Source organism: Carcharodon carcharias, chromosome 18, assembly GCF_017639515.1.
Source record: "Carcharodon carcharias isolate sCarCar2 chromosome 18, sCarCar2.pri, whole genome shotgun sequence".
Lineage (NCBI taxonomy): Eukaryota > Metazoa > Chordata > Chondrichthyes > Lamniformes > Lamnidae > Carcharodon > Carcharodon carcharias.
Genome location: NC_054484.1, coordinates 68,936,236 through 68,958,239, shown reverse-complemented (window position 1 = coordinate 68,958,239; position 22,004 = coordinate 68,936,236). Strand labels below are relative to the sequence as shown.

The window sequence follows — 22,004 nt, the reverse complement described above, 5'->3', positions numbered from 1 at the left end:
TTTATTTGTTCTTAAGAAATGACCAATCTATCTGTTACAGAACAAGGAAATGTTTATGCTACTGGTGACAACAGTGAAGGACAGTTGGGCCTGGGAGATACTGAAGGAAAAACAACATTTCAACTTGTAGAGTTCTTCACAAATAAGCAAAAAATAAAACATCTGGCAGCTGGATCAAACATTTCAGCAGCTTTAACTGGTGAGAGATTTTGAAACAGTATTGAGGCTCATTGTGAATTACTAACTATTTGAATTATGGACAGGATTGACTTCATGGTGGTTACCTGTGTCTCTTCAGAATATTTCCTTTCATTACACCTTTTGCTATTTAATCCTCATCATGTCCTTTATGTCTGAAAGTGTCCTGCTACATTCATGTTTTAATTTACAAATCTGAAATGAACATCAAAATCAAGTGCATTGTTTTCCTGACCCTCAAAGAAGGAATACTGTGCTGTCATAAGGCCGTCCATAAAATCATACACTTCACACAACACATGTATGTAAATTGAACCATCATTTCTGTGCTGGAAACTGCTGTTTCTCTTGCCACAGATGCTGCCAAACTTGGCTTAAATTTTTTCCAGTATTTTCTGTTTAGATTCCCAAAACTACTCCCAATGGCTTGCTTTGTTGCATAGCCCCATGTCTTTCTCCCTTTAATTGATGTAATTGACTCTGCTTTAAACATTCCTTGTGGCAAAGCAATTCATGCTCTAACAACATTTATGCAAACCCCTCAAGCTCCTTGTGACTATTTTAAATTGATAGTTACTTGTTGCTGATGAGTGAACTAGGTGAAAAATATTTACTCATTCACCCGATCAAAAACCTACATGATTAAAGCAAAAAAACTTTACTAAATCTCTTGGCTACCCTGCTGGTCCCAGTATCACAGGTCTCCTCTATAATAACTGTAATTCCTCATCCCGGCATCACCTTTATGCTGTCTGTGCTCTATGATCTTAATTTCCTTTTTATAGTGGGCTGTGGAGGGAGAGCAGAATTGTACACTGTACTCTACCTGTGGTCTAACCATGGCATGTACATGTAAGCACAGTCTCCTTACTCTGTATGTATTGTCTTAATTTTTAAAAATGCATTTGGTCATGTTTTTAAAGAAGTATGCTCCATCAACTGTTTTAGCATCTTTCTGCTGAGCCTTTACTCCCATTCTTCAATTTTCTTTTTAAAATGCATTAGCTCACACTTCCTATTTCAGTGTAATCAATAAATGTCAAGATTGTACTCCATATGTCCAAGTTCAAATCTTCCATATGGACCCAGTACTAATCTCCAGGATACAATACGTACAACTCTTTGTCCAGTCCAAACAAAACTGATCATAACCATTTGTTTCCTGTCTTGTCAACCAAATGTTCATACTGCTCCATTTATCTTATTTAGTTACTGGTACTACAATAAAAGGATACAACTTGCCCAGTTTCAACAATATTTGAAAAGCTGTGAAATCAATTTGACCGTTTGCTTGGTGACGGCTCATTCATTTAATTATAAAACTCTCTGAAGAGGAAGTTTGGTGAAATGAATCATCACAATTGTTTCACCTTGGAAACCTGGGTTTGAATTCATTTTGGATTGATAAGACAAAAGTTTCCTCTTTCAGTGTTGGCTGAAAGATTTATATTGAAATAAACCTGGCAGTCTTGAACTAACTCCTAATGGACACAGATGCCCAGCAAAATCTGATATTTTCATTCAGATGGGCCATAGTAATACAGGTTAAAGAGTGCATTCACAGTTCAATTATAGTATTGATCTGAGGCACTTTGTTGTCAGATATGATACCAGAATGACATTGAGTGATATTCTGTTGAGGAGATGGTCTCATTCTGCTTCCCTTCAGTGTCAGCTTTGGCCTTGATGCCTAGATTACAAGTCAAGTTTATTGTCAGTGCAAAGTGATTTTGACATTGCACCATGCTAAACATGTTGGGTGTGAATACAATGTTAAAAAATCTGTGGAAAGAGACCTTCTGTCATTTGAAACCAGCAAATGTTCATCACAGCTGTAACTGGCGGATTTTGACATTACAGATAATGGTTATTGAGACCACATGATGTCAGACCACTACTGGACCTTGGAGACAGGTTTCTGGTACATTGTTTTAAGAGTTGTAGCTCCTTAGAATATGTTTTAATACGAATCACTTCAGAAAATTTTAATCATTATTGAAGATTATTTCTACTACTTAACAGTAATGTTTATTTAAAATGTTACCTTTTTAAATGAAGGTTGCTGCCATTCTTGTGATTTTGATTCTACAGTTGCATTTGTTTAAAAACTAAAGAGAAAAGTGCCAAGAGGTTGTGAAAGAATAGAGCTCATGTGCATTTCATGTCTAAAATTAAATTCATGAAATAAAATAGTCCAGCAGAGTGCTACACATCCTGTATAATTTAGAGATTTAGATCTGTACCACAGGAATGAGACCAGAGCATTTGGCCATCAAGCCTTCTGGATCATGCTCTTCAGCAACTTACTGGCCTTTCACTGCATCTGTTAATACCCATGGATACCCCTGTCAAACATTTCAATTTACTTTGCATCTATGGCCTTTTGGAGTTGTCCATTTTAGATTCTCAAGATTTGCTAATAACAATTTTAGTTTAAATTTTAAGATGCTGCCTTGTTCTAGATCCCCTTTCTAGTTTGATGAGTTGTTCTCTATCTGGTCAATTTAATTTATTACTTTAAACACCTCAGGTCAACTTCCTCAACACCGAGGATAAAACTCAAGTTTATCTAGTCCCATAGCTTCATTCCTTCATCCAACTACCATCCTGGTGTACTATTGGTCAACTTTCTTCAAAGTCCACTGTATCCTTCCTTAGTGAGATGCTTAATGCAATTGAACATAATACCCCAATTGGCTCTGACCGGTGTTCTGTGAATATTTCATGTAATGAAGCTCATAGCACCCTTTTAGCCTTTTTGTTGTTTTTTGTAATTTAAACCCAGTTTGTAATGGCTTAAGTACATGGACCCCTGAATCTCTTTGTTCGTCAACACCACCCACCCACCCACCCATCCAGCAATTTCTGATGCATATTATATCCTTAGTGCTATATTTATACCCAACTTGGAACTGCCATTGTTTTGTCCACTTGCTTAATTTATATCCTTCTGCAACTTTCTGCTCTTGTTTCTTCATTGTTTATTAAACCTCCAGGCTAAGAATCATCTGCAAACTTTGACATATTCCCTTCTATTTCCAAGTCTAGGGGCTGGATTTTCATTACTGGGGCAGGTAGCTTGAGTCGGGAAATTTTCCGACTCACTGACCCACCTTGATAAAAGGCCCCTGTCTCACGCAGTTTTCACCCTGGGGAGGCAGGGGCAGGATTAAATCAAGCCTGCCAATCCTGGAAGCAAATCAGAGGCAGCCACAGGGAAAGTGTTGGCCCTCCAGCCCTCATTTCACCTCCGCAACCACTTCCCATGCCCCCTCCATATCAACTTGTGCCTCCCAACCAGCCCCCATGCCCCCTCATACTCTCAATGCCAACCCATGTTCCCATTCCCATAGGCATTTATCTAGTATGGGCAGACCTCAGGAGCCATGTGGAAATGAAAAAAGTACATTTCAAACAATCTAATGGAGTTTTCTATATCATGCATGATATAGAAAAAAAACCTCTCATTCATGAAACCCATTTAGAGATTTTAAATCCTCTCAAGTGGTCAATTCTGTTCAGTAACCACATCAAAGACAGCTAATCTTTTAATACCTCTTTAAGCAGTCAATCAAAATGTGAATTTGGCACCTCATCCCCCTTGCAGGGATAACTGCTTTTGGGGCTTTTGAAACTCTGTTGTAATAACAGCCCTTGGGAAATGTCAACAATGAATTAAATTAAAATAGCAGATGGGAATTTTTATAAGCTACACCAGATGGCCTGTCAATTAAAGCATTATAGCAGCCTGGTATTTTCCATGTTTAAAGGGCTGGAGATTTAATTAACTTCAGATCATGACACTTAAACAGACCTTATCCACCCTTCAAGAGCATTTGTATCTAGTCCATAAATTCTTGGCTCCCACCTTGTCGATAAGGCCCTTAAAACGACAATAATGGGTCTGTTTGAACTCAGCACTAATTTCAAATGGCCCTGCTGGGATCAAGCTTCTAGCCTCTGTGATTCATCCCACAATCAGCAAAAAATGGGATCTGTCAGAAATGGGGTGAGACTTCCACATCTGGGTCCTGCCTACCATTTTTAAAGTTCTCTGGAACTGGCCCGCCTCTGCGAAAATCTGAACCATGGGCATTTATACATGGTGTGAAAAGTAACAGTTCTCACATTAAACCCTAGGAGGCACTACTTATCACTGCCAATTTAGAAAAGTCCCCTTTTTCCCCATTTCCCAGCTTCTAATTTCAAACTAATTTTCTATCCATGCATTAAAGGTTGACTCAAATATAATGTTTGCTGGAAATGTTCTGCACAGAGCCTTATCAAATAACTTCTGAAAATCCTAGTAGATAATATTCATTGATTCTGTTTAAGTCACCCTTCAGTGACCATCTAAAAGAACCCGATTGGGTTTGTTACCCACCTTTTTCAAAACCATGTTGGCTTTCTCTGAGTAGCCCATATTTTGCCTCTGTGAATTCTAATAATCACTGCCATGCATTAGCTTTTGCTGACTTCCAGTCTCTGGTACTGCTCCTGAATCCAGCAAGCTTTGAAAATGTATAACTGATGCATTCCCAATTTAAATATAATGAATGATGCAATGTTTATTATTTTTGTTAATTTTAAGTAAATGCTGGAAGATGGGTAATTTCTTTTAATATCCTTGGGTGGAAATCAGCTAGACCTTATGATTTGTCTGGCTTCAACCCTATTAAATAGATTTTCCAAAAAAAAAAAAATTCTGTTTAATAGATATATAACTTCTATTAACTTCTGCTAATGTATACATTAGGTTCCTCTTACTCAATAATTTCCAGCCTTTGCTGTATGTTTGATATTGTATCCTCTTTTTCCACTGCAAAGACCAAGGAAAATATTAATTCAACAGTTTTGATATGTCCTTAGTCCTTATCTGTTATACTTAAATGTATTTTAATGTGTTCACAGTTTACTGCAATAATTGTTTCCTTACTTATTGTTATTGCTTTCTGAATACAGAGCAAGTGTGGAATTATGTTTAATGTGTTATTATAAAAAGTGTGTATGTTTTAGATTTGAATACTATTTTATTTAAATTTAAGGAATAACTTCCACATGTTATAGTTTTCTTTTTATTTCTAATTTGTCTACTTGTTTTATTGAACGTCTTTTTTAGAGAATGGGAACCTCTTTATGTGGGGTGACAATTCTGAAGGACAAATCGGCCTTGATAGCAAAAACAATGCCAGTGTGCCACATCAAGTAGATGTCGGAAAACCAATTTGCTGGGTTTCCTGTGGATATTACCATTCTGCCTTTGTAACAGGTATTAATAACAGCAAATTCAGGGCTTTAAGCTTATTATTTTGTTTACTAGCCATATCCATACAAGAACCTAGGAGCAGGAGTAGGCCATTCAGCCTCTCAGGCCTGTTCCACCATTTGGTTAGATTATGGCTGAACTGTATCTGAGCTTCATTTATCCATCTTGATTCCATTTAATAGTCTTGCTTAAATAAGTTATCAAACTGCTTTGAAATTTTCAATTGACCAAGCCTCAACAATTTTTTGGGGGCGTGAGCTCCAAATTTCCACAACCCTTTGTGTAAATAACATCACCCATGAACTGGTGAGCTGTAATTTAGGTTATGCTGCCTTTTTCTGGGCTCCTGCGCTAGAGGAAGTATATATCCTATCTACTCTATCAAACCCTTTAATCATCTTAAATACCTCAATTAGATCACCCCTTAATCTTCTATATTCCAGAGAGTACAAGCCTGGATTATACAATCTGTCCTCATAATTTAACCCTTTTAGCTCCATGCAGTAAAATGCATTTATTGTTGTCATTGACTCAAAGCACTGCCATTGTTAAATATTTTCATTTCAAACTGTATTGTTCTTTCTATGTACCGAATGCGTGCAATTATCTGAAAAACGTGGTCCATTTTGCTGTAAAATACAGCTTCATTTAATTATCATCTCAACAAAGTGTTTTTAGAGCAGTGCAGAATGAAATGCAATTGAAAATGCCTTTCTCCAGTTAGCCTGGTGATCTGTAATGAGCCAGGAAAAACAGGTCAGATGTGATCTAGCTGAAATGACAAAACATACTGGTAATCTCAGTGGGGTCATCTATGAGTCACTGAGTAGATAATCTTCCCTAGATGAAGGCATGGAAAACCACAGGTGCAGTCAGCTCCAGAGTGGTATCTGCAAAAATTTGAGAATAGATTCCTTGTCCAGTCTCTGACAGAGAATGATGCATTTCCTAAAGTGGGGTGGAAAATATATTTCAGATGGGGCAAGAAGGAATCCCTAGCTGTTGGGGGACAACAATATTTCAAATTTCACAAGGTTTATAATCTTTAGTATCAAATGCTTTAAAGACCAATAGACTTCCTGTTGCATTGCTTGCAGGTTGCCTGGCTTCTCCAGTGATTTTCATGCCCCAATGTGACCAAAATTTATTTCAAATTACAGTGACACAACAAATTTACTGAACAAAACTATCACATGATGGGAATCAAAAATATTAGTATAGCTTATGAATACTTAGAGATGTGAACCTCACAGTTACACTTTTTAATACTGCTTAGCAACCATTTTTAAATACTTGCTGAAGATGGAAGTAATGTTATTCTTTCCTCTATTAATCCTTTCATTCTCAGTTATTTACGTTATAAAATATTTGCAGTAGTTTCTTAATATACTTTTACCCTCCTTCCTCCTCAAAATCCTTACCTTGTTAGCTCAATTATCACTGCAATTATAAATGACAATTTCTGCCTTTTGTGTTCTGTAGTAGATTTGTTTTCAAGCGAAACTGTCATCAGGGTTGTAGGACCCACAAAGATTTTCCCCATGATCAAGGATCCAATGGCTGCCAACCTGAACAACCTGTCATTTGTCATGCTCTGGGCCAAGTTTATTGGCTTCTTTGCTTACAGTTTTCGAAGGCAGTATCAAAATATCTCAAAACATCTTTGTTGACCTTGGTACAAATATCAACCTGGTTAGCCACACGAAAGAATTATCAAACCAAACAACCCAGTAAATTCAGACATTTAATTAGTGGCTTAAACTGCATAAAATGCTGAAAAAACATTATTCATTTTGCACAATTGTTATCAATTATCTATCTGGTTATCTTGGTAGAATTTGGGTATTGTAATTCAATAGGGGCAGGTTGAACAAAAAACCCTTTAAAGTAGCTCTGTTGTATATACAAAATTTGTCTGCAACAGCTGGAAATTTCCACATTGAAATAAAATTCCAGACAAAAGGCTAGGACGATGTGGGGGAAACATTGATGATTAGGTAATTGAGTGGTTATTTGAGCCAGTGGATGGATGGATGGATGCTGCTTTGAAGATGTGTTGCCCTAAGGTGTGACATCTCTGAGGCCACACGTTTTTTGAGTGACCACTTTGAAAGGCATCACATGACACACTACCTGAAAGACTTTAAGATATTGCCAACCTGAAGGTCTTAGAATCTGTTTGACAATAGCTCATTATTGCAAAGAAGTACATCAAAACACACTGTGACAAGTCTGTTTTAAAGTTTTTCCATTATCACTTGTGATGTCTGACCTTTTTGGATTTCACCAATGCATGCAAGGTTTCATGGAATTCAGATTGGATACACAAGTTTTCCAGTCCTTGTCTTCCTCACTCAAACCATATGTGATGATAAATGGGGTGAATGTTTGTGCAAATCAATCATTTATGTACTGAAAATTCAAATGAGTTTATATTTGCCACAGTTGCAAAACTTCATAATAATGAATGCCATGATAATTAGACAATTGCTTTTTTTCATTATTCTTTTACCTTCTGTTCTAAGTTTAATTCACTTTGACCCTGATTCATTTGTAATTTAAATCTGCTGAATTCTTATATAGTGACATTCACACGATCAATTCATTACAAATGTTCCCTAAAACTCCTTGCAAGGATATCCTTTAAAGTTTCAGAATAAACTTAGCTTTTCCTTTCACCTATAGGCCTGGAAGCAATAAGTTTCTAGTGTTGCAAACCAAAAGTAGAGTAATGTAAAAGACCATGACATTTTTCTGAATGGGTAACATTTTTGCACCAAACTTTTAAAAAAAATTATAGTTACAGATTTGATCTTGTTACAGAAATGCGACTGCAATGCTGTCCTTGCAAGCCTGCTTTATGCAATTTTAAAGCATTTGTTCCATTTCCCATCACCTGCTTATTTTTGGTTCTTAAAGTTTTGTGAATTTTGAATCAGCTACCCAATGATTGCAGTTTCAAGTTAGCAGAGTAGGGGCATCAGTAACTGGATTACCACAACACAGTTTTATCTGATTCCCACAGATGATGGACAGCTCTACGCTTTTGGAGAATCTGATAATGGAAAGCTGGGATTACTGCTTGATCACCCAATAAATCATCGGATCCCTCAGCCTGTCAGTGGTATTTCAGGAAAAGTCAACCAAGTTTCCTGTGGGGGAGATCATACCATTGTTCTTGCAGGTACATTTGCTGTTTGTCAAAGTGGATTTCAAAGATTAATGTGAAAAATCACACACCAATATATATCAAATTAAATTGCACTGGTATAAGAGTTGCTTCCCTATATTAAGGCTTAAAATTGACCTGTGTAGATTTATCTAAAATTGCTACTAAAGGGGAAAAAAATAAAGAAGCATTGAGACTTTTGGAAAAACATGTGTACTTTCAAATCCTTTGTTCTACGTGCATCTGTTATAGTATAGGAATTGATAATAATTGGTTCTTCATATTGAGTTTACAGAATTGAAGTTATAAATCATTGTATTTATCCTGTTATTTCCAATGATCCAAATTTTCTTCTACCTGCGCACCTTATTTTTCAGTAAACTTCTTTACATTTTGGTGTAGTAATGAGTGGGTATCAGAATTTTAAAAATAACATCCAATGGAATTCTACATTTATTTTACATCATTTTAATGCAAGCCCTTTATCTCATTTCATGGTAACAAATGTTTCAAATTCTGGTCTGTAAGATAGCAAATTCTTAAGACTATTTTAAATGACCTGCCAAAGAATATTTCCATTTGCAAAATGGCACTAAAATTGTCTATATCTAATGCAAGTGAGCACGTTGATTCCTGACCACAAGATTTGTTTGATAATCAAGGGAACCATTTTCAACTTTTACATTTTGTTGGTAATTTATGTATGCGCAGCTTGACTCCATATTTTGTGTTTGGTCTGTCTACAGAGGAAGATGTGTATGCATTTGGCTTTGGCCAATTTGGCCAGTTAGGACATGGCACATTCATTTTTGAATCTTCATTGCCAAAGGTGGTAGAACATTTGAAGAAGAAGAATGTAAGGTTTATTTCGTGTGGGGAGAATCATACTGCTGTAGTGACAGGTATGTAATATTTTTGTGCTGACGCTCAGAAGCATATAACTGAAAGCAAGGAATTATATTTTATATTGGTTCAGTGTTTTGTCAAAAACCTTGTATATAGATGTAATATTTAAAGTTAATATAATGGAGATAAGTGCAGAATGTGAACCTACAGTTATCTGACTCAGAGGTAAGTGCTACCAACTGGGTCAAGCTAATACTAAAGGAGGTTCCTTTCAAGATTGCATCTATTGTCACTGCGACACCAGGGGGAGCAGTTCCTGCAGAGGTTGACCCTGGAAACCACAATGGAGGTAAAGAACATTCCTTTTGAGCATCCCTTCCCCACTGAGTGTACAAGATCCTAAAATCACCCCTTAAGACATTCAACAGGCCTGCTATTCGTATTTTGGATATACTTTCCAACACGTAAATCACAAACATCTGCAAGCTTTTTTGCATAACTTGGGTTCACTGCACACTCCTCAATCTCCAAATTCGATTTGAGTTCAAAAGAATAAGAAGTCAATTTGTACATATCTTCCATTCTTAAACTATTTTAGTCACTTGTGCTTTAGCATTTGTTGTAAGACAAATATTGGGGCAAACTTCTAGATGAAGGATTTTCGTTCTACTTCTAACTCCTGACATTGTTTTGATAACATCACTGCCCTCATTGTGCATGTGTAAATAAGGCTTGTGCACATAAGTGTCCTTTTAAATATAACTGCACAGAATATTTCAGAAGTCAGCAATACTTTCTAATGCAGTACTGGAAAATACAAAAGATCAAAGGTGTATATAACATATTTAAAATGTTGTGTCTCTGTGCACTCCGTTTGTTCCACTAAGCTCTGAGAGAGAGAGAATGAGTATATATGTCTAAAGCTGAGAGAAAGTGTGTACCAGATATGGAGTGGAAGAAATATTCAACTTTGCCTTTTTTCCTTGCTTCCATCTTAATTTTCTGTTGTGTGCAGAAAATATTCCTCAGTGTTAACGTATAAAAGGAAGACACCTTGTGTTTCAAGTAATCAATTTAAATTAAGTAATAAGTGCTGCCTTGTTCTCGCTCATCACTGATTGTTCACTCTGCAAACTATTCTAAGTTGCACCTGGTGTCTTTCCCCCTTTCTTATCCTCATCCCTGTGCACCTTGTCCTCCTGGTTTTATTTGCTGTTGACTGTGTCTGGCAAATTTTTGCTCCTTTTTATTATTGACTTCCTGGCTAATTCTGTACTACTATGTTCAACCGTTGCTCATTCCTCAGGTGATTTCTCTCTTTCCTCACTGCTTTTGTTTGCTATTCTCAGCCACATTGGATGGCTTTCCATTTTGAATATATTTTGAGAATAATCCATTGTTAATGTATACTTCGTAAGATGTCATGGTCCAAACCTGAATTATGAAGTGAATGAAGACAGCAAACTGAAGAATCGAGGATTTGACCCTGCTTCTTGGATATGTATGACTGGATGGGTTAGCAGGCTTTCTGGTATTTAAAACTATGTGTTTTATAGTGACATTTTCTCACCCAGGTCACCTTCCATTAGCCTGAGACAAGAATCATTATTGTAACATAAAATTCACCATGGGTTTAACTTTACAGCAGCAGTCTTTTCACCACGCTTTTAACAGGTCTTTTAATAAAGAGGGACTTGGTGAAGTACTCTGTGATTAATGGTACACAGAATCCACATCTAACCATGTTTGAAATGTAGCCACAGTAACTCCTTCAAGAAATGAGACTTGTTACTGGAGACTGTACTGTAAGTTTTGTGGAGAAAGGCTGTTTGTTTTGTGCTGAATTTAATCAGTTAGGTAAAGCACCTTGGAATAAGGAATTAATGAATTTGTGTCCAGCGTTTATTAAGAGACTGTCAAATCAAAAACAGCCTATTTTGACAGATGAATGACACATGACTACAAAACCTGAATTTAAGAAACTGTTTGCTGCACTGGGCGTGCTCTCCTGTGTATCCCTTTAAGAGGAGTTGAAGGAGGTCTTTTTCCCCCAGCAGAAAAATGTATTTGCAGCTTTGTGTTGGTTCTTGAGTTTGTCTTGTTTCTTTAATACAGAATTCAAAACTTGAAAGCCCTTTTGAGATAAATTTGTAACGTTGCATGCAAGTTTTGTATTATGGACCATGGTCCAGGTTCAGCATTATTATGAAGTGTAGCAAGGGATATCGTATTTGAGAGCCAAGGAGCTCTAAGTTAAATGCCCTATGTTCATATCTGCTATGTTAAAGATTAACAGTTTAGGATTGACTTTGATAAACCTGATGTGTGAACCTAACTTAATCTGCATGGCGTGATGATCATTATTTTTTGAATGTCCAAAGACTGGAGAAATTCCAGAGGGTTCATGTTTTTTTCTGTGCATTGGTTTAATTTACAGTAATAATTAATCCTGGGCTGTACTATATTATCAGGTTTCGTATGCAGAAGGACACAGTTGGGCTCGTAGCAAGTGAGGGAGCACTTACACTGGTGTCCATCAGCACTGAGCACAAGTGAAAAATCTGGCATACCCTAAAAACTTAGCAGGGCTGTGTCAGTTCATACAATTTACTAAAAGAGAGTGCAGCAGACTTCTCCAACTGTCAATCTTTTATCATTGGTTATATCTTATTGGTAGGTAATGGCCTTTTGTATACCTTTGGAGATGGACGTCATGGCAAGTTGGGACTTGGGGAAGAGAATTTTACCAATCAATTCAAACCTACTCTTTGCTCTAAATTTTTGAAGTTAGCAGTTCAATCAGTAAGTATTTAATACAATATTTTATACTGTCATTATAATCCAGTTAAATGTAATTTTGAATGTGTAAAATGCCATTATATGGCTACATGAACTAGAATGATTTTAAACTTTCAAGCTTTAACTATATATAGGGAGAGCAGTTTGATCTGTGTAACAGGGTGAAGTTTTGTCAACAGAGCTACTGTTAAGGTTGGGATCAATTTGAGGTGACAAAATCAGCATATTGCACAACTATGTATTGACTGAAGTTTTTTTATATTTTCCTACAGTGTATTGTTACTAATGCAGTTCATAAAACTGTTAGCATTGTTACTCCTTTTTACAGCTTTGTAGGCTGTACAGTGTTGCCTCCTGCTGTAATATTTCCTGCTTCTGACAGAGGTTGAGTAGGGCTAACTGTAGGAGGCCAGTTTAAGTTTTATTATTCCCTAACAAGGGGCATTGTAGTTATAACAGAGCATGCCACTGAATGTAAGTAAGTCCTGATTGATCTCTGCCCATAAGATGCACCTTTCCATTTTTTTTGGAGGGGCCTGGATTGGGCAGTGGACATTCCCATCCAAAATAGAGTGGAGCTTCAAAGTATATTGAAATTAGCAGGAAGTAAAATCAATTAGATGTCAATACAATTTTGCAATGTTACTGAGCGAATTACATCAGTTTTTCGTTGTTCCAAGCTATTTTACTATCCACAGATTATTGGCCCAGATTTTGCAGTTGCAGTGACGACAAAACTGTCAGCATTTTCATCATTTCTCTGTGAAACTGAGAACAACTTCTGATTTTCATACATGTGCAGTTGAATGCAGAAATCCAGATGTTTGCTGTCAGTGATTCCCTGTTCCTCCACATGGTACGGTGGTGATGACCTTGCAAGTGGAAATCTTGGAAATCAACTTGAATTGATGTGAACTACCTCTCTCTGCTTTATTAGCTTCACTGTAAGAGCCCTTGAGAAAGTAACACATTGTTGAATGGGGTATAACTGGGTTTTTAAGGACAAGACCCTGAAATCTAATTTTACGCTTGTGGAATATCAAATTTCTTCATTATGATAAAAACTCCTAAATTTTGAAAACTAATTTTTTTGAGTTTAATATTTCAGCTTTTACTTTAATTCATGTATATAGTCCAATTTTATTTTTCTGTCCGTAAAATGATTAAAAAATGAATTATAATCAGAACTTTTTGCTTCCCAATTTGTTATCTAAGAATTCTTCTAAGTGGTTGGCTGCTTAGCCTGCTTAATTACATCACTGTTGCTGGATGCTAGAGATCCCCTATAACTGAAATTAACTTGGGAAATGTGAAATTCCACCACAGAAATTGCTGGATATTTGTGGGCAGCTTTATTTGGAGTTAGCAGCAAATGTTGCCATTTCACTGCTGACCGTAAAATCTGAACCATTGTTAAGGTTAAGCACTGCAGAATCATTTAATGGGCCATGTTGCTATGAATAGGGTATTTGGAATTTTGTTTTACTTGCTTTTCAGAATAGGTTTTAGTCACTGTTTGGAGATTTTTGGAATGTTTCCTCTTTATTTGGCTTATATAAAAGAAGAATCAAAGGAGTTTCATGAAGTAACACCAAGCAGAAGAAGGATTATTCCTACCTGCTTATACCCTTCCAATCAAATATAGGTCAAGGCACACTTTCCTGGAATTGTCAGAGGAGCAATGCACGCAGAAGCTACACTACACCAGGAGATCAATGACAAAAGTTATTTTTCATGTTACGAGGTGATCCCCAGGGCAAGATCACGACACTATCAGTTGCTGTAAATTCCATTGCTGCCCTTAACTTCCATAGAATTGTTTTCTATATCCACTGACTTAAGGACTAGTGCTGCCTTCCTTGATATCTTTTGTAGGTTGCCTGTGGAGGATGTCATATGCTTGTACTTGCCACACCCAGACCAAAAGATTCAGAAAATGTTGTGATTGAGGATGATGACATAAATGAGAATTATTTGACTGATACTTATTCTACGACACTGGGCAATTCAAGTACACCTAGCACGTTACGTCGAGCATTATCAGCACGTATTAGGCGTCGAGAACGAGTAAGTACAAAAAAAATCCATTTATTATCAAAATACAAAAGCTCCAGTTTTTTTTTTGAGAGGCCTAGAACAAAATGTTGTTGATACAAGGATATGTGTAAAGGATTTAGGATATTTATTACAGAGTTGTAAGGCTTACAGGATTAGAGTTTAAGGCAGAAACTATGTTAACATTTGTGATTGTATTGGATAGATGAATGAAGGGTTGAAGGGATATGGGAACAGTAGGTAAATGTGCTTAGCACTATTTGCAGACAGGATAAATGGTGACACAGGTTGGTTAGGGACACTGGCCTGTTTCAGTGTTAGTGGTTCTATGTTTTGATTGTTTTTTTGTTTTTTTAAATTTATTCATGGGATTTGGGCATTGCTGGCTAGGCCAGCATTTATTACCCTTGAGAAGGTGATAATGAGCTGCCTTCTTGAACCACCACAGTCCATGTGGTGTAGGTATGCCCACAGTGCTGTTAGGGAGGTAGTTCCAGGATTTTGACCCAGCGACAGTGAAAGAATGGCGATTATATTTCCAAATCAGGATGGTGAGCGGCTTGGAGATGAACTTACAGCTGGTGGTGTTTCTTTGTGTCTGCTGCCTTTGTCCTTCTAGATCGTAACGGTCATGGCTTTGGAAGGTGCTGCCTAAGGAGCCTTGGTGAGTTCCTGCAGTGAAACTCGTAAATGGTACACACTGCTGCCACTGCATTGGTGGTGGAGGGATTGAATGTTTATGGATGGGGTGCCAATCAAGCAGGCTGCTTTGACCTGGATGGTGTCAAGCTTCTTGGGTGTTGTGGGAGCTACACTCATCCAGGCAAATGGGAAGTATTCCATCATACTCCTTACTTGTGCCTTGTAGATGGTGGACAGGCTTTGGGGAATTGGGAAGTGAGCTGGTCACCACAGGAATCCTAGCCTCTGACCTGCTCTTGAAGCCACTGTTTTTATGTGGCTAGTCCAGTTCAGTTTCTGGTCAATGGTAACCCGCCAGGATGTTGACAGTGGGAGATTCAGCAATGGTAATGCCATTGAATGCCAAGTGTCATACCAGTTACAGGTCTGTACTACCTCGAGGGATGCCAAAATCTACACCTAGATTCCATACCTTTGTTTCGAATATGAGTTTATATTGGCCACTTGGGGGGAATGCATTATGGTAGAGGATATCTCCTTGCTCCGTCTTGTCCCACACTGCCTTCTGTGCCAGGAATTAATATTCACTATTGTGAAATGGTGAAACTTTGTGCGCTGAGGATTGTTTAAATGTTAAGACTGAAAGTTGAACTTGATAATAGGAATTTCATACTTTACTACTAAAGGATATGATAGTTATATCATGGCAGCTTACCCAAATTTTGATTTTGTAGAGGGAAAAATTAACTGATGACATGGTAATTATTTGTTCATTAGCTGTCAAGAACAGTACCAAAATGTAACTCCTGATTTTGTTTATAGTATATAAGATTTTGTTTACTTGTAGTTTTATTTTCAGGAAATGTCTCCAGATAAGTTTGGTCAGCTGGCACGCACATTACCTCCAATTGGAGCTAGTCTCCTTAATTCCTCCCTGCCCATCAGTAGTCAGACAATTCCTGGGATGAAAGTTGCTGAAGAAAACCTCGTTGCCTCAAAGCCAATTAGTGACGTTCAAATCTTTGAAGAATCACCATCTCCCAACATAGGTAATGTACTCATAGCCAGCGCCACTAAATAATAGTGACTAAATAAGTTGTTTTCATTACGTGAAATTACAGGATTTTTGAAGATGTTTTGGGACTTGCATTCCATAGTTCCATTTGCTTAGATTAGTGGTGTGTAATGCCTTAGCAGTAACAATCGAAACAGATTTTATTTATGTGTCTGTACTTAAAGTTTAAGCAGAAACATTGTATATCTTACTCTAACTGGATGCATAAATGTTTATTTCTTAAGTCTTAAAGTGCAATTACAAAGCAGTTATATTCTCTTCCAGGTGTAAGTGGTGATCTGATCCATCAACAACATTCAGTAATCAATGTATTATAAGATGCTTTCATGTAAAAGCAATTTGAAATTTTTGAAAATTAATTACAGTAATACAAAGGCATTAAAAGATTACTGAGGTGAATTAAATATACATTGAATTGGTTTTGGGCCAGTATTTTAACATGTGGCTCAGTAAACCTCAAACTAACCTGGAATATTTTGCAGTCCATGACTCTGATCTACCCAGAACTGTTATTTTGTGTCATGTATGTGAGCATTCATAAAAAAAATGTCTGATGTGTTGGCAAGTTAAATTAAGTACTCGTGTGGAGATTGAGGTCACTAAGAACAGTAGGTTACAGTTCACATGTGCATTATAATGTTAACATTCAAATTTGAAGGAAAATTATTTGACAAGGCCCAGAACATAGTTTAAGTTTCTTAATTTTGAGGAAATAGAGGCAGCGTATAAGCAAATTTAAATCACTTCAAGTTAATGAAGTGAAATGATTTCAATCTGTACTGTGCCAGCAAGTTATAGTACGTTGGCAGGTACCAATCCTTTTCACTGCTGCAGGTTTGGTATGGTATGTGAAGGAAATTATCTCCATTGTACTTTGAAATGCTTCCATCTTGAAATTTAGTCCTACATTAGTGTACACATGGAGTATACAGATGTACTAGCTTTGATTTATTGACATCATTTTTGATATTAATTATTAATCAAATATATGTATTTTTTCAGTTCCAAGGATCAAAGAGATAAAAAATTCTCAGAGAAACTCTGCTGAAGAAGAATCTGAAGAGGAAAATGATAAAGGCCTTGGCGACACCACTGATTTGTTGAACATGGTAAGGTGACCTCAGGATACAGAATGCAAGGGTGGGGATGCATAATGGATAGTTAATGAATGATATTCTGGAAATCTGATGGATGATTAGAAAATAAAATTCAATATAGCAAGGTATGAGGTGGTTCATTTTGGTATGAGGAATAAAGAAGCTTCTTGAAAGTGTAAAACGATGCTGGGTTATAAATAGTCGTTTGGTAGTACAGAACTTGAGTATTGCTGAAAAAAGAGACATGTCGAAGCTTTTCGCCTTGCACTCATCAGGACACTTCACAAGAATACCAATATGAGAGAAAAAACAATTTATACTGTGTATGAAGAGAGTGCTGATTGGTTGGCAAGTGGACTCTGATCGGTAGAGATGTTGCCATGGAGAATACACCAGTGATGTTGTTTGAAATTTAAATCAGGCAGCTGGTCAAGGTTGGTCAAGGCATTGCTCTGAGGAATGAATCAGCAAATGGCTGTCATTTATTTTGTTTAGCTGAAACAGGTGCAATGTATGTACATATTCTTTCTGCCTGCAAAGAGCAGGGCCCTGGGTATTAATGTATGTAGCTTCCAGTACATGCAAATGTGCCACAGTGTGAGTCCGTCTGACAATCTTAATTTGGTTGCAGTGTAATTCTTGGCACACTGGGGATTACTTAGCGAATTCACATCTAATGTTGGATACTGTGTTTTGAGTTTTGCAAGCACGGGCTGGTTGGGTATGGCCTGTACCTTGCCAGTTGTGATGACAGGAATTTCAGAATGTTCCAGATTGCTATGTAGAACTAATCTTTAGGCATTTAACAATTTTAAAGTGGTTGTTACATAAGTTGCGAATATCTATTTTATTGATATTCATAATTCTGTATTTATCATCTGATTATTTTGAAATATATTTCTTGTACATTTTTTGTCCTTCAGACACATACAGTGATTGTGAATCCTCACGACAAGACTTTGACCTTATCACCAGTTCACAAGGAACAGGTAAGAGTAATGTTAATTTTCCTGATCTAAACTTTGAAAACAGTTAGTATTAAATAATTTTGGCGATATGCTTATTTTAAAAATTTTGTAATAAAGCAATTATTGAATATAAAATTGAAAATCCACTTCTACAACGATAGAACTTGCATATGGGGTTTAGTCTCCTACAGTGTAGAATGTAGCAATTAAAAACACAGTTATTTTCGAGATTTATCTCCATCGGTTCTAAATAATGTAACACTGGAAATATCATCTTTATTCAATAAATGTTCAAATAATATTCAATCATGGTGAACACAGCGTACTATTTTTGTTATAGCTCTCTGTAAAGGGGTGTAGAGCTCTCTGGTTCATCGGAGGATGCATTTTTAAAATGGTCTTTTTTCTTTGCTATCTTTTTTCAGCATGCTGAGAAAAATACGCTGACATTGCCTCAAATTAGTGCAGAGCAGTATTTATTTGTGCTGAAAGACCATTAGTTTTGATGCCATAATGAAAGCCATTGGATGGCCATATTGTTGATTATCACATTTTTAGCACAATTTGTGATGATTAGCACAGTTAAATTGACAAATACATTTTTAATCACAATTGTCACCTTCCTGTTTTTAATTTAGCCCATTGCAAAAGTATTTCTGTGTGCTTTGCCCGTTTTCTTGCTCATTCTTCTGCTTCATAATTTAATATTCAGAACACAAAGCTGTGTGGGAATAAAATTCACGTTTCATTTATTTTATAATGTACTAGTTATTAATTTTCTTTTCTCCTTTCCATTCATTGCTTTTCATCTGGAGTAGAAGAGAGGTGAAAGCTCTGGTAAGGGTGGACAAAGAAAGATTAATTACAATGTTAAGCTCCAGGCTAAAAAGCCTACCAAAGTTCCACTGCAAACTCTGTCTCCAAGATTAAATTTGCACGGAAGTATGCTTGGAGCAGTAGGAGATGACAAACATACCAGGCAAAATCATAGTAAAGCTATTAGCAAGGAGGAAAAAACAGCAGGTAAAGAGAATTTTGCAGCCAAATTGAACCAGTCAGCCACACCAAAACACACCTGTTTATATGACAGTGGGACAATGAATGAGGGACAAAGTACTGTGGCCATCAAAGAAGCACAAGCACATGGTAAATTTGGTAAACAGAAGTCCATAAATTATTCTAGCAAGGCTGGGATTGGTCAAATCTTTGACTTGTCTCACGATGATACAAGTTCTAAAATTGAAATACCTCTTACAGCAGTTAATAGAAAAGCCAAGCCAACTTCATTGTTGTCCGCAGAGCAATATGAACAAAACATTCCAAAACAAAGTGAAGAAGCAGCAGGAAATGTTGAAAAGAAAGCATTTATATTCAACAGGAGTACCAAAGAAGGAAATAATAATAGTGTCAACAAACATAGAAATAGTGGTGTAGACAAAAGCATTAAAAAAGCAAATAGAAATAAGAGTCTAAAGAGCCATAAATCAGCGAAACATTTTCTCCAAAAAGAGCACATGGATAAAGAGATTGGAAAGGAACAAATAGAAACAAAGCTTATGCTTTGTGAGAAACAGGTACAGGGCGATTTAGAGGAAAATTTAAATGCAGAAATGGGAAAAGAAATTACATTACAAAAAAATGTTCTGAAACTAGGCAATAAAGTAATTGAAAAGACCATTGTAGATGATGAATTATTAGAGGATAGCACATATGCAGAAAAAGGAGGAAAAAAAATTGAGGAGGATGAAGACAAAGGAGCTGTTGGAGATGAAGATGATGTAACCTTGGGTAAAGGAAATACCATAGCAGATGACATGAGTGCTAAAGGCAATTGGGACCAAACCGAGCAGAGTACAACTGCTGATAAAAATATAAGTAAGGAAGAAGCTCAAGAACCAGGAGAAGATGGAGATGAAATTGATAAAGAAAGAAATGAAACTGAGCAAGACCAGAGTGAAGACAGGGAATGTGCAGTAGAAGAAAAGGAAGTAATAGAAGGTAGCAATGATGAGGAAGGTGATAATAGTGATGGTGGAGATGAAAGCAACAGTAAAGAAGCTAGAGGAAATATGGGAGGTGGGACTAAAAGAAACAAAATTAATGCAGAAGTTGAAAGTGGGACAGCTGGAACTGATGAGGATGAGGGTAATGAAAATGTATTTGAAGGTGAAGGAAACACTGCAGAAGAAAATGAACCAAATGATAGTGAGGAAGGTAAGAGTGCAGAAGATGATTCTGAAGAAGATGAGGCTGAGAAACATGGAAATGATGAAAGTGAGAGGAGGGATGAAGAAAGTGAGAGCAATGAAGAGGAAGATGGGAGTGATAAAGATAAAGGCCAGAGCAGGGAAGATGAAGAGGAAGAAGGTGAGAGCAGGGAAGAGAAATGTGAGAGCACGAAAGATGAAGATGAGGAACAAGAAGGAGAGGGTGAAGAAGCAGAAGCTAAGGGTGGTGATAAGGAGGAAGCTGAGGGCGGTGAAGAGGAAGGGGAAGCTGAGGGCTGTGAAGGGGAAGCTGAGGGCGAAGGAGGGGAAGGGGTAGCTGAGGGCGAGGGAGGGGAAGGGGAAGCTGAGGGCGAGGGAGGGGAAGGGGAAGCTGAGGGCGAGGGAGGGGAAGGGGAAGCTGAGGGCGAGGGAGGGGAAGGGGAAGCTGAGGGCGAGGGAGGGGAAGGGGAAGCTGAGGGCGAGGGAGGGGAAGGGGAAACTGAGGGCGAGGGAGGGGAAGGGGAAACTGAGGGTGAGGGAGGGGAAGGGGAAGCTGAGGGCGAGGGAGGGGAAGGGGAAGCTGAGGGCGAGGGAGGGGAAGGGGAAGCTGAGGGCGAGGGAGGGGAAGGGGAAGCTGAGGGCGAGGGAGGGGAAGGGGAAGCTGAGGGCGAAGAAGGGGAAGGGGAAGCTGAGGACGAAGATGGGGAAGGGGAAGCTGAGGACGAAGATGGGGAAGGGGAAGCTGAGGGCGAGGAAGGGCAAGCTGAGGGCGAGGAAGGGGAAGGGGAAGCTGAGGGCGAGGAAGGGGAAGGGGAAGCTGAGGGCGAGGAAGGGGAAGCTGAGGGCGAGGAAGGGGAAGCTGAGGGCGAGGAAGGGGAAGGGGAAGCTGAGGGCGAGGATGAGGAAGAGGAAGCTGAGGGCGAGGAAGAGGAAGAGGAAGCTGAGGGCGAGGAAGAGGAAGCTGAGGGCGAGGAAGAGGAAGAGGAAGCTGAGGGCGAGGAAGAGGAAGCTGAGGGCGAGGAAGAGGAAGGGGAAGCTGAGGGCGAGGAAGAGGAAGGGGAAGCTGAGGGCGAGGAAGGGGAAGCTGAGGGCGAGGAAGAGGAAGGGGAAGCTGAGGGCGAGGAAGAGGAAGGGGAAGCTGAGGGCGAAGGGGAAGCTGAGGGCGAGGAAGGGGAAGTTGAGGGCGAGGAAGGGGAAGCTGAGGGCGAGGAAGGGGAAGCTGAGGGCGAGGAAGGGGAAGCTGAGGGCGAGGAAGGGGAAGCTGAGGGCGAGGAAGGGGAAGCTGAGGGCGAGGAAGGGGAAGCTGAGGGCGAGGAAGGGGAAGCTGAGGGCGAGGAAGGGGAAGCTGAGGGCGAGGAAGGGGAAGCTGAGGGCGAGGAACGGGAAGCTGAGGTAGAGGAAGAGGAAGGGGAAGCTGAGGTAGAGGAAGAGGAAGGGGAAGCTGAGGTAGAGGAAGAGGAAGGGGAAGCTGAGGGCAAAGATGGGGAAGGGGAAGCTGCGGAAGAGGGAGGCGAAGGCAGGGAGGATGAAAAGGAAAGCAAGAGCTATAACAGTGAAACCAAGAGTGTAAAAGACAGATATGAGGAAGAAAAGAGTTGGGAAGATGATGAAGAAGAGGAGAGTAATGAGGAAGGTGATGGCACTGGGAATGCACAGGATGAAGAACATGAAAGCAATACAGC

At 38.5% G+C, this 22,004-nt stretch overlaps 1 protein-coding gene across 1 annotated transcript in view; it reads left to right on the top strand.

Annotated features, from left to right (window-relative positions):
* The window catches only part of rpgra (retinitis pigmentosa GTPase regulator a), a 132,056-nt gene that overhangs the window by 37,248 nt on the left and 72,804 nt on the right, over nucleotides 1-22,004 (top strand). The window contains exons 5-13 of the mRNA XM_041211145.1: nucleotides 41-199; nucleotides 5,318-5,467; nucleotides 8,490-8,648; nucleotides 9,380-9,535; nucleotides 12,157-12,281; nucleotides 14,154-14,345; nucleotides 15,835-16,024; nucleotides 17,053-17,159; nucleotides 18,071-18,136. Coding sequence (XP_041067079.1) covers nucleotides 41-199; nucleotides 5,318-5,467; nucleotides 8,490-8,648; nucleotides 9,380-9,535; nucleotides 12,157-12,281; nucleotides 14,154-14,345; nucleotides 15,835-16,024; nucleotides 17,053-17,159; nucleotides 18,071-18,136 — 1,304 coding nt within the window. The remainder of the gene's footprint in view (nucleotides 1-40; nucleotides 200-5,317; nucleotides 5,468-8,489; nucleotides 8,649-9,379; nucleotides 9,536-12,156; nucleotides 12,282-14,153; nucleotides 14,346-15,834; nucleotides 16,025-17,052; nucleotides 17,160-18,070; nucleotides 18,137-22,004) is intronic.